The 13968-nt window shown below is 45.9% G+C and overlaps 1 protein-coding gene across 5 annotated transcripts in view; it reads left to right on the forward strand.

Moving 5' to 3' along the window:
- ASTN2 (astrotactin 2) overlaps positions 1–13968 on the forward strand; it is a 669461-nt gene that overhangs the window by 520177 nt on the left and 135316 nt on the right. For all 5 annotated transcript variants that reach the window (XM_079961923.1, XM_079961924.1, XM_079961925.1 and 2 more), the window contains one exon: positions 2443–2708. In XM_079961923.1, the coding sequence (XP_079818049.1) occupies positions 2443–2708 (266 nt within the window). The remainder of the gene's footprint in view (positions 1–2442; positions 2709–13968) is intronic.

Consider the following 13968-nt stretch of genomic DNA (forward strand, 5'->3'; position numbering starts at 1 on the left):
AGTAGAATGTGTCCTTTTATTTGAAATGCATCTCTGTGTTATTTGTGGAGCATAGGATTTCGTTCATTTTTTCCTCCAAAATATAGTCTGGCCCCCACAGGGTCTGAGGGACAGTGCCCCAGCCCCCTGCTGAAAAAGTTTGTTGACTCCTGCCTTGGACCAACCATAGAGTCTCAGCCTATGTTACCTCACTTGGTTGTTATGAGGGACAGGGTGGTGGTGGTGTTGGTGATGAACCATGTACGTCACCTTGAGCTCTTTGTAGAAAAAGTAGAATAGAAATGTAATAATAAACCAAACTCTTAGAATTGTGTCCAATGTTCATCCCACTCATTGGACCCTTTGAAAGTAATGGACATGACTAACTTGGATAGATTAATTTCAGTGGGTTGTATCAAATGTTAGTTCTACCCAGAACAGACCCATTGAGATTAATGCACAAGTCTGACTTAGGTCCATTTATATTAATAGGTTCTGTTCTTAGTAGTGGAACTTAGCTGGGCACAACCCTTTACTTCTACGCCACTGTTTGTCACATATTCATTTGATGAATGTATTGCCTTAATCTTCCAAGTGCAGCATTTTTCCTTATGCTTCAGGTATCTATGTTTTGTCTGGTTTTTAGCATCATGTATACATTTATTCACTTAAATCTCCTTTTGACCCACTTGTTGTTGTTTAAACTTTTTTTGCAAAAAAAAATTGCTTCATAGAAGAAAGTGGAGGTGAGGGGATTATGTCACAGATTTCCAGCCAGTCAGAGCTGCCATGTAGACATAGCACTCATTTCCCCTTAAGCTGAACCCAGAAAATAAGATTGCTTGTCTTGGCTAAATGCAGCGAGTGTCCTTTCACAGCACCCACCTCCTCAAATTATCTACCTCAATTGTCTTGAGAATAGAAATGCAATAACAGAAGCACTCTTTTTGCCTTGCTATGAGATACCTTTTGCCACTGCAATAAGGTCTCACCAAATATTTGAGTTGGATGCTGTTTCCTCATTAAAGAAGGGAGCTGCATAAGTTTAGCCTGTTTTGGACCCTGGATCTCTGCAGAGGGCTTCTGCTTTCGGACACAATTGCTTTTCTTGTGACTGCAAACAATGCCACTTTGGGGATCTCTGAGTCTCAGAAGGAAATTATTTTTGTCTGTCTTCCTCTCCCCTCACGCACCAAATACAGCCCACTTCCCTTCACCAGAAGTTACAACTCTATAACTCCACTGGAGGGCAGCAGAAAATTACATAAACCAGTTTTTAAAGCACAGCATGCACTCCCTGAAAAGTTCAAGATTTAGGCAAGGATGGTATGTGTGCGTGTGATGTGTTTGTCTAGTCTCCAAGCAGTGGGAGATATTGGGGTGCCATCACATGCCCTGTGGTTACTTGGAATGAAGGTTGCTGGAGACTGGTTTCTTTGTGATAAATATGGTTTTATTTACACACACACATATACGTAGGCTGAGTGTAAGATAGAAGGTATCAGGGCAGGAGCACCCCAACAGATCTTTCTCCCTCATTCAGTTTTTGGGTGGGGGCGGGCAGTCCCAAAGCCATAGCATTGGTTTCAGCACAGAACATTCCAGGCTACTTGCTCAGAAGCTCTTTGGGGGGGAAACAGGAGGTGCCACCTAAGCTGGTACAACCAATTAATGGTGAAGAGGATTCTTTGGCTAATGTGGTTGGTGCTCTTGTAATTCCCTTCATTGGCCAACACTTAATCCCTGTCTATTGTTCCCCAGCTCTCTAATTCAGGACTTGCCATGGTGGCTCAAATGCAGATAGTTGGCAATTTAATTTCAAAACAACTTAGAAGGTGTTGAGAGCTGGGAAGATCATCCCCTCCACACATACACACAGATCAACCATATTTTACTTTTGCTTAATGAATGTTCAAACTACATCCTCCTACAACTATTACTTGCAACCGTACAAGCCGTTTAGAACACTCACTTCATCAATGAGCTGTTTCCACCCTCTGTGCTGGATTGTGTGCTTGTTGGGTAGACAGTTGAAGACTTAATTGTGAACTTAGAGGGTAAGTTATGACAGCTCTGTATCAGCCTATCTGGGAGAACTCTGAAATTTGCAATATTAGAAGAAGAAATATATAGTGAGAGGATAAATCCTCAACAGCAGCCCAGCGAGAACAGCATATTCTGTGGCCACATAATTCTGTGTGCTATTTGTATGGGGTCGGGGGTTCAGCCCAGAAACCTGGAGTGGGGGAGGATGAACGAATAAGATGAATGAAGTATGCTAAAAAGAGACATGGGTGGCTAAAATTCTGAACTGGAGCACTCCACATTGCACTATTTTGTTGCAGGTACCACTTTTTAAATATATCTATTCTAAAATAATTTACTTGGGACTGAACTTTAGTGTTTTACTTTTGTCCCCCCCCCTCCTCCATCCCACCTCTCCCTGCTCTGTTCCCAAACCAGAAACAACTGAACTAGGTAACAAGAAGGAACTGAAGTCCATGCCATTCATCACCTACCTCTCGGGCCTGTTGTCCGCCCAGATGCTGTCAGATGACCAGCTGATATCGGGTGTGGAGATCCGCTGTGAAGAAAAGGGTCGCTGCCCCTCTACTTGCCACTTATGTCGACGCCCAGGCAAAGAGCAGCTGAGTCCTACACCTGTGCTTCTTGAAATCAACCATGTGGTCCCTCTGTACACGCTGATCCAGAACAATGAGACCCGGGAGGTGAGTGGAGCAAGAGATGAAACTGGGGAAGTTGGCTGTGATGGTTCTAGGGGTTGCTCGTGCGTAAACCTGCGCCACACCTGGCTGGGTTGCCTGAGTGAACCTTTTCTGTCCGGACAGCCACTCACCCGTGGCTGTCTCAATCGCTGGCAGAATCCATCAGTGGGCATTTCTTGAACTTCTTCCAGCAAAGAAGCTCTTTGACACCTAGTCTCCGCCTACTCTCCCTGCGCGGAAGCCTTCTGCGCAAGGAGGGTGTGGGCAGCGGAGGACCCGTGCTCTCCCCGCTGGTCCCCGGCGAGGAGTCATGGGACCGCCTCGCCGATTCCCCCATCTGCCCCCCTTCTCCACTGGTGCTACGCTGATTTCCTTCCCCAGAAGATGGGCTGCTTTTCCTCATCCCGGGACGCTCTCCGGAATCCCTCTGGAGCCCTCTCTCTCCCTCTGGCTCCGATGGCAGTTCCCTGACATTGGCCAATTAGGGCAAATGGGGCACTGCCCCACCAGCCTCAGTCTGCCCTTGGCCGGCATATGATAAAGGGTAGAACATTCAATTTTCACACACCAGCTGCTCAAACTATATTAAAACACCTTCCTGTTGGGGGGCAGAAACTCCTATAATTCACCTTTCATCGTGTCTTTGTAAATACACTTGAAGTGCTATTGTTTCCGTGCTTTAGGCCTGTGCTGCTCACTGAGTTCCCTTTCTCTTCAGCCAATGCAAAACATATGGTCTGGTGTCCCTCTCAGCCAGTGGTGGCATATTATAATGGATGTAAAGATACCTGAGCCCTGCTTTTCCTTTAGAACACATTGCTTGTACCTGTGATCCTCTCAGTGCCAGCACCGTGGGGCTTGGCAGAAAGTATGCCGGCACAGTTCATAGCAGTGTTCTGGTATGGTAACCCTGCAATGAATTTGACTTTGTCCATCAAAGCATGGAACACACACTTTCAACATACTCAGCGCAGATTATTTCATCAATAAAAACATCATCAATTTATTTTTTGCTTTCTTAGAAGAGTGCTAAACTCACTGCTTTCCTTTTTCTTCTTCACACAAACAAATGAAAAAGATAGCAAAAGAGAAAAAAGAGAGAGAGGCAGAGGAGATCCTATTAGTGAGCCAGCCCAGAGAGCTTCTACTTTATTAATCCATTTCAACTTTGCTCACTAAACTCCAGCATCTCCTAGTCAGACCCTTAAGTCAGACCAGTAATAGGCCTCCTCCACTGAGTCTGAAACAGACCATCTAAAAGCCTTCTGAAAAACCTTGTTGGTTGCCAACTTGTTTCTGCAGACAATGCGCCTGGCAGACAAAACTGAGCCCGAACATCCTAGTGATTGTAGAGCACACTGAACACAACAGCCAATCTGACTTTGGCTGTACTTTGGTCTACTTGACTGAAGGAACAACTTGTGTAGTATTTTTTGCTGCTTTGTTGTGGAACATTTAAAAAAGAATGATGTAAGGCCAAATATAATAGACTTGTCTCACCCAAAGGATTTTCAGAGAATCAGTAGATCAACATGTATTTTAGGTCTATTGAGATTTTGGTGGAGCTGGCAGCATTGGAATAAGTTCAGGGCATAAAGTTTTGCCTGGAGGTCTGGTGTGCCTCAACCTACCTCATTCAGTCTGCTTGGCCTAGTAGCTGCTTGACTTTGTCAGAGAGTCTCTCTGAGCTTGTGCTGTAGGTGCTGTGAATTTAGAGAAGGAAGAAAGAGTTGAGAATTGACTGCAAATTTCTATGGTAAGAACTTAGCAGAACCAGGGCTGAAGGGTGGAGCAAGAAGACACTTGAAGGCAAAGGAGAACAGCAGCTGGTGGGCCATGTGGGCACACTAGAAGAAGTGCTGCATTGATTCCAGTGGTGTGCTCACACCGTCCTGAGTTCACCACCATCCAGTCATACCCTGGCAGTGGCAGTTATGCCAGTGTCAGGAGGGTGTCTCTGCAGCACTGCTCTACCATTCTGGCTGCTCCTGGTTGTGAGGCTGGATGACAAACAGGCAAAAAGGTTGGTGAGCAGAGAAAGAAGATTCATGCCAACATTTTTTTCCCTGACACCTGAGCAGCAAACACCAGGAATTTTGCATAGAATGGCATCTCAAAATCTTCTATAGTAAAAGAGAAGGTGCTCATGTTCCTCCCCTCAGAGATGGTATCTCTGGCATGTGCTTAAATCAGAGCCAAGCTCCTTCTCCTTCAATTCTCTTTCTAGCTAGAGTTAAAGAGGGAGTGTTTGACTCTCTTCTTAACTGATAAATAGATGGCCATTTTAACTTTATTTGCTCTCTTTGGTCCTCACTGGCTCTCAGTGCTGCATTGTGGCATGCAAGCACTTATTTCTTCTCTGAGCTGGCTCTTGGCACCATAGAGACTTTAGGAAGCTGCTTCATAACAAGTTAGATTGGGCCCTTCTAACCCAGCAGCATCTCCTCTGGCCCTCAACAGCTCTCTGGGGCCTTCTGCATCATCTGCAGTCTGTTTAACTGAAGGTACCAGGGATCAATCAGGGGCACTTTTCTGTGACTGAAGCACAGGACCTACCACTGAGCTTTGATCCCTCGCCATATCTTTGCAAACCTTTGTAAATCAGGAAGTTTTGATTTCCCTTCTGGCAGTGGTCTTTTCTACCTATGCCAGACATTTGGAAGCCTAAAACTAACAGCAAATCTTTGCACCATTCAAATCCCCACCAGCATACAGACTGTTTCTGTCTCACAACATCCCTACTCTGCCGTCAAATTGCCGTCAAGCAGAGGCCAATGGAATGTGCCCAACTGGCCACTGGAGGTCAGTGTAAGTCTAACGGGTGCAGGTGAACTTTCCTTGGTGACACTTCTTGAGCTTAGCTACTTGGCTGCTCTTCTTCCTTACTTCAAAACACTGAAAGAGCTTACATGTTAATTATATGTAGATTTATCTCCTCTCCCCCACGGTTCTTCATCTCGCCTTTCCCTCCCACAAACCAGGCTGTTGTTTCTCTATCCAAAAATGACAGCCCTGTTTAAAGTCACTTATTAGCACCGCAGCCTGCACTTGATTAAGGTGCTTGGAACACACCAGCTTGCAACAGCTGTGGGTGGGATGGGCAAACTGCAGGTCTGGAAGTAATCACAGGTAGTGAAGGTATGGCCACCATTCAGGCCAAGCTGATCCACTGTCCTTTACCCCATGGCAGTGGTGTAGTGGGAGGGGGCTGTCACCCCAGGTGCAGTTTTTAGGGGGCATATCACAGCACCCTGCCCCATCATGAGCTATTACATCCTTCTCAGCACCCTTCAGCTGGGGGGGGATTGCAAAGGACGCAAGAGGCATGCCCCATGGTCCCCCTGCGAACCCAGTGCTGCTTTTGTGAGCGGTGCTGCTTACAGAGAGGCTGCTATGAGCTGTTGCGTCCTTGTCACGGCACTCTGCAGCTGGCTCTCAGGCCAGGGCGCTTGTCTGTTGTGTCCTTCTCAGCCCCCCCCCCCAGCTGAGGGCACTGTGAGAAGGAAGCAACAACTCAAGGCACCCTCCCTGAGAGCCCAGCACTGCTAGCAAGAGCAGCATTATTTTTGCACTGGCTCCCGCTCCCGTGACATGGCCTGACAGGCCACTGCCCCTTCTGCCGCTGCCTCCTACCGCCATGACATGACCTTGTAGCCTGCCACTGCTTCTGCTACCACCTCCTGTCGCTGGGGCAAGGCCTTGCAGGCCGCCACTTCTTGTGCCTCTGCCATGAAGCCTTGCAGGTTGCTGCTGCTACTGCTACCACCTGCTGTGGCCATGGTGAGGCCTGCAAGGTTGCCAATGGTTTTGCTGCCACTGCCAGGCTGCTGCCACTTCTGCCGCCTGGCAGGCCTGCTGGCAGTCCCAAATTATTTATCTTCACTATAACTCATGACTTTCCTTTGAATTGTCCTGAATACCACCATTTGGTAGCTAAGCCAAAAAACCAAAAGTCCTGTTTGGATGCATTTTGGCTTGTCTGCTGATGAAAGTGACTGTGTGGTGATTGATAATATCATCATTTATCAGTTTTAGACCCTTAAGTAATAGCAGTTGCCAGGACATTACCCTGTTCACCTCTGCATAGTTCCATCCTTATTTCAGACATCACAATATATTGGTATATCACAATGTTTAGCTGGTGATATATCATGATGTTGAAAACCAGATATTGCCCAGCCCTAGCACCTATGGCAGTTTCATCAATATACGAGTACCAGAAGCACCCCATTTTAACACACACACACACACACACACACAGAGAGAGAGAGAGAGAGAGAGAGAGAGACTTATAATAATAATAATAATCAAAATAAATAAATAAAAATTGTCCAGTGGCACCTTGGAGACCAACTAAGTTTGTTATGGGTATAAGCTTTCGTGTGCACGCACACTTCTTCAGATACACGCTTCTTCAGATACAATGAAAGCTTATACCCAGAACAAACTTAGTTGGTCTCTAAGGTGCCGCTGGACAATTTATTTATTTATTCTGACTGTGTCAGACCAACACAGTTACCTACCTGAATTTTATTATTATAATAATAGTAGTAATATTGATCTTGCAGCCCAGACACAACTTCCAGTCCCACTTTCTCCTAGCAAGGTGCCTTGAGCATATAATCCATATCTCCTTAGGACAACCACTTCATCTGAACTAACTTTTATGACCTTGGGAAGGAAAGATGATTGTGCTGGCAGTGCAAATCCTGCTTAAAACCTCCACCAGACTTGCTTCCCTGCAACTGGGCTGGAACACTGCCCAGCTGCTGCAATGGAACATCTGAAGGAAGTGTGCAGAGGCACTAATGTTCCCTTTGCACAGAGGTGAGGAACATTTTTCCAGCCCAAGAGCCACATTCCCTTCTGGGCAGCCTTCTGAGGTCCACATGCCAGTGGCACGTGGAACTAGAGACAAAGGTGGGTGTAGCAACAAGTGTGAACCTCCCCTTTGTACAGTAGACTAGTTTCTGCACACACACCCCTATCCTCCATCCAGGCAAGCAAGAGGCATTATCAGAGTTCAAGGGCACACATCTATCCATGCAAAAAGCACCCAGGGTGTGAAGTGCAACTGGTGGTGGCTTGGGGAGAATTCTGAGGTCAAGTCTGAGAGGCCTGGGGACTGCATTCAGCTCCCGGCCAGAGGCTCACCAGCAGTGCTTTTCTTCTAGAAAAAAAGGTGCAAGTACTCACCATGAAGTTGTTACAGTGGGTGCCACACTTTTAACCAGTGCTTTTCTTCTAGTACAAATGGTGCCAGTACTGTGTACCCTTGAGTACACCCCTCCCAAATAAAAGCACTGGTCACTACCCTCCCTTGGCTTCCTACTCCAGAAAACTGGCTTGGGGCACCTGTGGTTTCCCCAATCCCCTCCTCTCACCCTCTGGAATTAATCTGCTGCATTAATTAGGAGGGGTCTGTGGAGGGTGATGCTTCTCCCCCTGGCAGCACAGCTTGAAGAGAACTGTTTCCAGCTCTTGAGACAGAAGCCAGCTCCTAGAATAAACCAACCAGACACTGACTGATTAGTCCCTGCAGAAAACATCCCAGCCCTGTCCTGAGTAGGGGGACTGCATGAGGTGGGGAATGGAGGCAGCATGCTTGGGGTGTGTGGAACGGAGTCCAGAGGGGGCAAGTCGGGTGTAGCAGACGGTGTGGCTGTTGAGGTGGGGCAGGTTTTTGTGCTGCCGGATGGAAGGCAAAAGCACACTTGAGTTACACCCTAGGCAAAAAAAAAGGGGGGGAGTGCCCTTATTTTGTGGGAAGAGGAGCAGGGGTTTGCCAGCAGACAATGGGTAAACATTAAGGACAGTGATCAGTGTAGTCGTAGGGCCTCTCCTGACATCATGTTTTCCTTTTCCAGAGCACTTTTGGAACAGTTCCTGTGGAGAAATGCATGCACAAAACTTTATGTGGGGATGGAAAATCCCCACATATTTCTTTCCCTTTTTCTTTTCTTTTTTCCCTCTCCTCCTCCTCCTTCTCTCCCCGCCCCCTCCAACTTTTCTTCCTGAAAGATCCATGGGCAGGAAATTGCAGGACTCCTTGTTTGCTACTTATGGATCTTACCTGGAAAATCCACTTTAATATTCCATTCTGGCATGTGGTTTTCCACATGGAGGGTGGGGACCTTGTTTGGCTTGGTGAAGCTGCTATGTGGAGACTGTTGTTTCTCACCCATTAGCCATGGCTGCAGCCACCCTCCTCCTCCCTCCCTCCCACCAGTTCTTATGGAGCAATCCGAATTTAAGGAAGCCAGCATAATTCATGCCTGGGTAGATTGTGCTGGGGCAATTTACCTTCATTCCAAACTCAGTTCAGGGGCAGTTCTGCTGCCAGCTGAACTGACCCGAGCCTCACAGAGGAAAACAAACCTTTAAAATAGAGTCTGACGTACCATACTTTTTTTTGTCTTTGCAACTTCCATGGCATTGCTAGCTTACGTGACTGAGCTGAATGGAGTTTGGGCTCTGGGGGGAAGTTTTCCAGCTGTACATTTGGAGCTTCAGTAAGAGGCAGAGTGGGCTCACCCAAGAGGCAAGGTGAGGCAACCACCTCAGATGACAGGATCCACAGAGGCAGCAGATCTGGCTTCCAAGGAATGCATTGCCTGGCACTGCCACCGCTGCTGCAGTGGCAGCAACAATTGCAGCACACTCCTTGGAGGTTGGATCCGACATCTCCTCAGCAGCCCCCCATGTCAACTCTTGGCGAACAGGAGATGCTGCTGGTCTCTTCCAGTGGGAGCCAGTGTGGTGTAGTGGTTAAGAGTGGTAGACTCGTAATCTGGTGAACCGGGTTCGCGTTCCCCGCTCCTCCACATGCAGCTACTGGGTGATTTTGGGCCAGTCACACTTCTCTGAAGTCTCTCAGCCTCACTCACCTCACAGAGTGTTTGTTGTGGGGGAGGAAGAAAAAGGAGGTTGTTAGCCGCTTTTAGACTCCTTAGGGTAGTGATAAAGCGGGATATCAAATCCAAACTCCTCCTGCTGCTGCTCCTTCTCCTCCTCCTCCTCCTCCTCTTCTTCTTCCCACCCTGCTTCCCGATACAGATTTCTCTCCCCACCCCACCACTGCTTTATCCTAAGTGTGGCTCTTCACTCATCCCTGAGGTGGGCATTTTCTGGTTCGCCTCAGGTGCCAACATTTCTTGGGCCACCCTGGTGACAAACAAGTGGGACAGTCACTTCTTCGGCTGCTTTTCTCCTCACTCTCCTGTTTTCAGCCAATCTCATTTTTTCTTGTCCCGCCAGGGCACGAGAGGCTGGTTGGGGCAGGCTTTTCTCCAGGGACCAGAACCATTTTTTTTTCTTGCTGTACCTTACGGGAGCAGAGCGTTCTTCAGCCATAGCGTCAGAACTGATGAGATCCTGCAAACCAGGATCCCCACTACTGTTGCTCTCTGTAGTTGATTACAGTTATATACCCCTCTTGCATTTGTCTGGGGTTCTAAACGGGATGTTATGCAGGTAGGAATGGATACTTATAACACACACACACCACAATTCTGAGTTGGGCAACCACCACACCAGTAGCCCCTTGGTTTGTTTGTTTTAATCAATTTATGTTAAAAGTTTTCAACAAAAAATACAATAAAAGCCTAATTGACCTAGTGAAAAGGAAAAAGAAAAAAGCAAGAATAAGAAAAGAAAGAAAAGAGAGAAAAAAAGAGAAAGTGAAAGCAAGGCCCTCTATCACAATTATATCTTAGCCCTTAGCAGTGGTACCTCGGGTTAAGAACTTAATTCATTCTGGAGGTCCATTCCTAACCTGAAACTGTTCTTAACCTGAAGCACCACTTTAGCTAATGGGGCCTCCCACTGCCGCCGTGCCACCAGAGCACGATTTCTGTTCTCATCCTGAAGCAAAGTTCTTAACCTGAGGTACTATTTCTGGGTTAGCGGAGTCTATAACCTGAAGCATCTGTAACTTGAGGTACCACTCTATTCCACACACAGAAGAGTGAACCCTCCCAGCTCCCACCTGGGAGCTTCCCCATCTTCCCTTCAGCCTCCCACCCTGAGGGATCCTTTCTACTCTGCCCCTCACATGTCCCCTTGTCTTCCATCTATCAACTTCCCGTGTCTCCTTCATTAATCCAAATTTGGGAGCTTCAAAAAGCAAAGCATAAAAATAGATAGAACAGAAAGAAAACAAGTATTAGAGATCATAGAAAGATAAGAAGAGAAAGAAAAGAAAGAATTATGACAATTATCCAAAATATTCAAAGTATGCACTCCAGGATATCATCTATCTGTATTGTCCAGATGTTTCCCAATCTGCTAGGTCTTGTTTTCTCAATCTTCCATTCCGGACATCTCAAATTCTGCCCTTTCCACTCAAAAACTCCAAAAGTAGCTCTTCAATGATTATTATCATTAAATGTCCAAAATAGTCATTCTCTGGTCCAATACGATGAATTTCTCCCCAAAGGTTTTGACAAATCTTAAAAATGTAATAGTCCATTCTTATTTCCTTTTTGTATCTTCATTAATTCATACTCAGTTCCATATATTCCAAACCCATTTCCTCTTGGCCATGCATTTTCTTGGTCTAAAGGGAAAAGGAAATATCCTTCCGCTATTTCCATTCTTTTTCTAGACCAGTTGTCAAGAGCTTAGAGGCATTTTATTTTCTGTTTTCACTTCAGTTTGTACACAAGGCCCTTTCTCTCTCAGCTCCATCTCTACCATCTCTGGTTGTCCCTGTTCATGAATCCATTCATCTCTTCTGACAGCAGCATCCTTTCTCTGTTTAATGCTCCAGATAGCTGTATGGATATCCACTCCAATTCACTGTCCGCTGTTACCCATTTTGTCTGCTGTTAGCCACATCTTTTTCCACAGGTCCTGTGCATTCTCTAGTCTGATGTATCTTTGATCCAATCTCTTTTAACGTTCTACACATCTCAGCTCTTAATTCTGTCAGCCGTTCATCTAGTAGTTATTGCATGATACCAATGATTAATGAGGCATTCAGTGTTGTCTTTCCCATGTTGGTTTCCATTAATCTCCCCCTTGGCAGTCTCTGCTTCCAGGAACTTGTACGCATTCCTTTCTCACACAGATAAGGTTCAGTTTAGTATACGCAGCTAATACAGCACATACAAGACGCAGACTTAGTGGCAGTATAAAATGAAGATTTAAAACAGACTTAGCTCTTATCAGTTGTATTCTTTTAGAGTCATCAGTAATTAAGCTTTTTTTTGGTCAGTTATTTTTATTAATTTTCCAATTTTAACCCAAGTATACAAATACCAATTAATTCCAAATTAATACAATTTCATTAAATTGGTTTCCTGTGTGCTGTGCTTGATGCGTCTATTATGATTTGATATTACTGTCTTTCATATTTTCATTAACTTCTAGTTATATTCCATTTAACAAATTAATCACTTAGACAACAGCTGAATTCTTAATGATTTCTATTCTGTTATTATGTTACTTAACCTTTTATAGAACTTCAAGTGAGGAACGCTAATTGTTCCCCCCCTCCCCAGTCTGTGTGTGACAATATATGTACAATTGTTGGTTTCATTGCCCTTGTATGCTGTCACGTCCTTGAGCTTCTCCCGCTGCTGCTGTTTCTTTCCCAGTGTAATTCAGGGTGGAGCTATGATCTCATGGTTAGCTCCTACTTGCTCGCCTTAGCTCCATCCCATAATGCTCAGGCAGTTCCATATAAACAACAGTCCACTCCTTCCCTCTGATTGGTTGAAATCTAGAAGATTTGCCATTCCCTCTTCAATCTGGGAAGGGGGAGCTGTTTCAAACATATCTGCTGATGATCTGGCAGCACTCTCCTTTTGATTCATTAGCATCCTAGGAGCCCCTGTGCCCCTTTTCATCCACAGCCACTAGAATCCTTTCATCTGGAGAAACTCCAGCGGGTACAGAATGCTGCAGCGAGGCTCCTCACGGGGTCTCTGCCATGGGAGCATATTCACCCAGTGCTTTTCAAGCTGCACTGGCTCCCGGTGGAGTACAGGGTCAGATTTAAGGTGCTGCTTTTGACCTTTAAAGCCCTTCACGGCCTAGGACCCTCGTACCTACGGGACCGCCTCTCCTGGTATGCCCCACGGAGAGCCTCAAGGTCCATAAATAACAACACCCTAGTGGTCCCAGGCCTAAGGAAGTTAGATTGGCTTCAACCAGAGCCAGGGCCTTTTCAACTCTGGCTCCGGCCTGGTGGAACGCTCTGCCTCATGAGCCCAGGGCCCTGCAGGATCTGATTTTTTCCCGCAGGGCCTGTAAGAAAGAGCTGTTCCGCCTGGCCTTTGGCTTGGAGCCAATTTGATTCCCTCCCTCCCTCTCTTTCTTTTTTCTTTTCCTTCTCCTCCTGCGATGAGGCTACATTTTAATATTTTAATGTTCCATTATTTTAATGTTGTATTTTATTTTTGTTTTTAAGTTGTAATCATTCATCTTGTTTTTATTATTGTTTGTAAGCCGCTCTGAGCCCGGGCTTGGCTGGGGAGGGCGGGGTATAAATAAAATAATAATAATAATAATAATAATAATAATTATTATTATTATTATCATCATCATCTTTATGGCTGCATTTTAGTTTTGGCCATTATTCTTCCTCTTAGGTTATGTCTCAACTCCTTTTAGTCTCTTCTTTTTCCATTGTTCGGGGGGTGGGGGTGGCGTTCAGCTCTAGTTTCTCAACGTGATCCATTTAAACAATAGAGCTCCCCCCCCCATTCCCTTTAAACCACACACAGCTTCAACTCTCTCTTTTTAATCTCAATATTACACCATCCAGCAATCAATCCTCACTTGTATATCCTTAAAACTTGCGCTTGGAGCGGGTTGCCAAATCATAAATGTAGAAACTACCGTAATATAAACAATAGGGCTTCCCTTTCCACCAGCCACCTCCAAAACAGAATAAAGTCTTTTCTCAATCTCAAACCTCAGATTGGTGTAGCTGAATAGTCCACAGTTCTGGTAATCACATCTCCTCTGGCGTGTGCCTTGCTTTATGCCAATTAAGATCCAATTATTAGGAGAACCTCTGCTTCTGAATGGCAGTATGGGGGGCTTGTGTCAGGAGAAGTGCTTACCCAGCACCTCCGCCTGCCCCTACGTTCCAGTAACAGAGGAGGCAGGTGGGGACTTTCGCTCCATTGCTTTCACAGCCGTCGATCGAGAGGGACCAGTATACAGTAGGTATACATTTGGCGCCCCCCCCCCCAATTTTTTGCCTGGGTGCACGACACCTGTTGCACCCTCGGGTAAAGACGGCCCTGTTTAA

This window comes from Podarcis cretensis (assembly GCF_951804945.1).
Source record: "Podarcis cretensis genome assembly, chromosome: Z".
Classification (NCBI taxonomy): domain Eukaryota; kingdom Metazoa; phylum Chordata; class Lepidosauria; order Squamata; family Lacertidae; genus Podarcis; species Podarcis cretensis.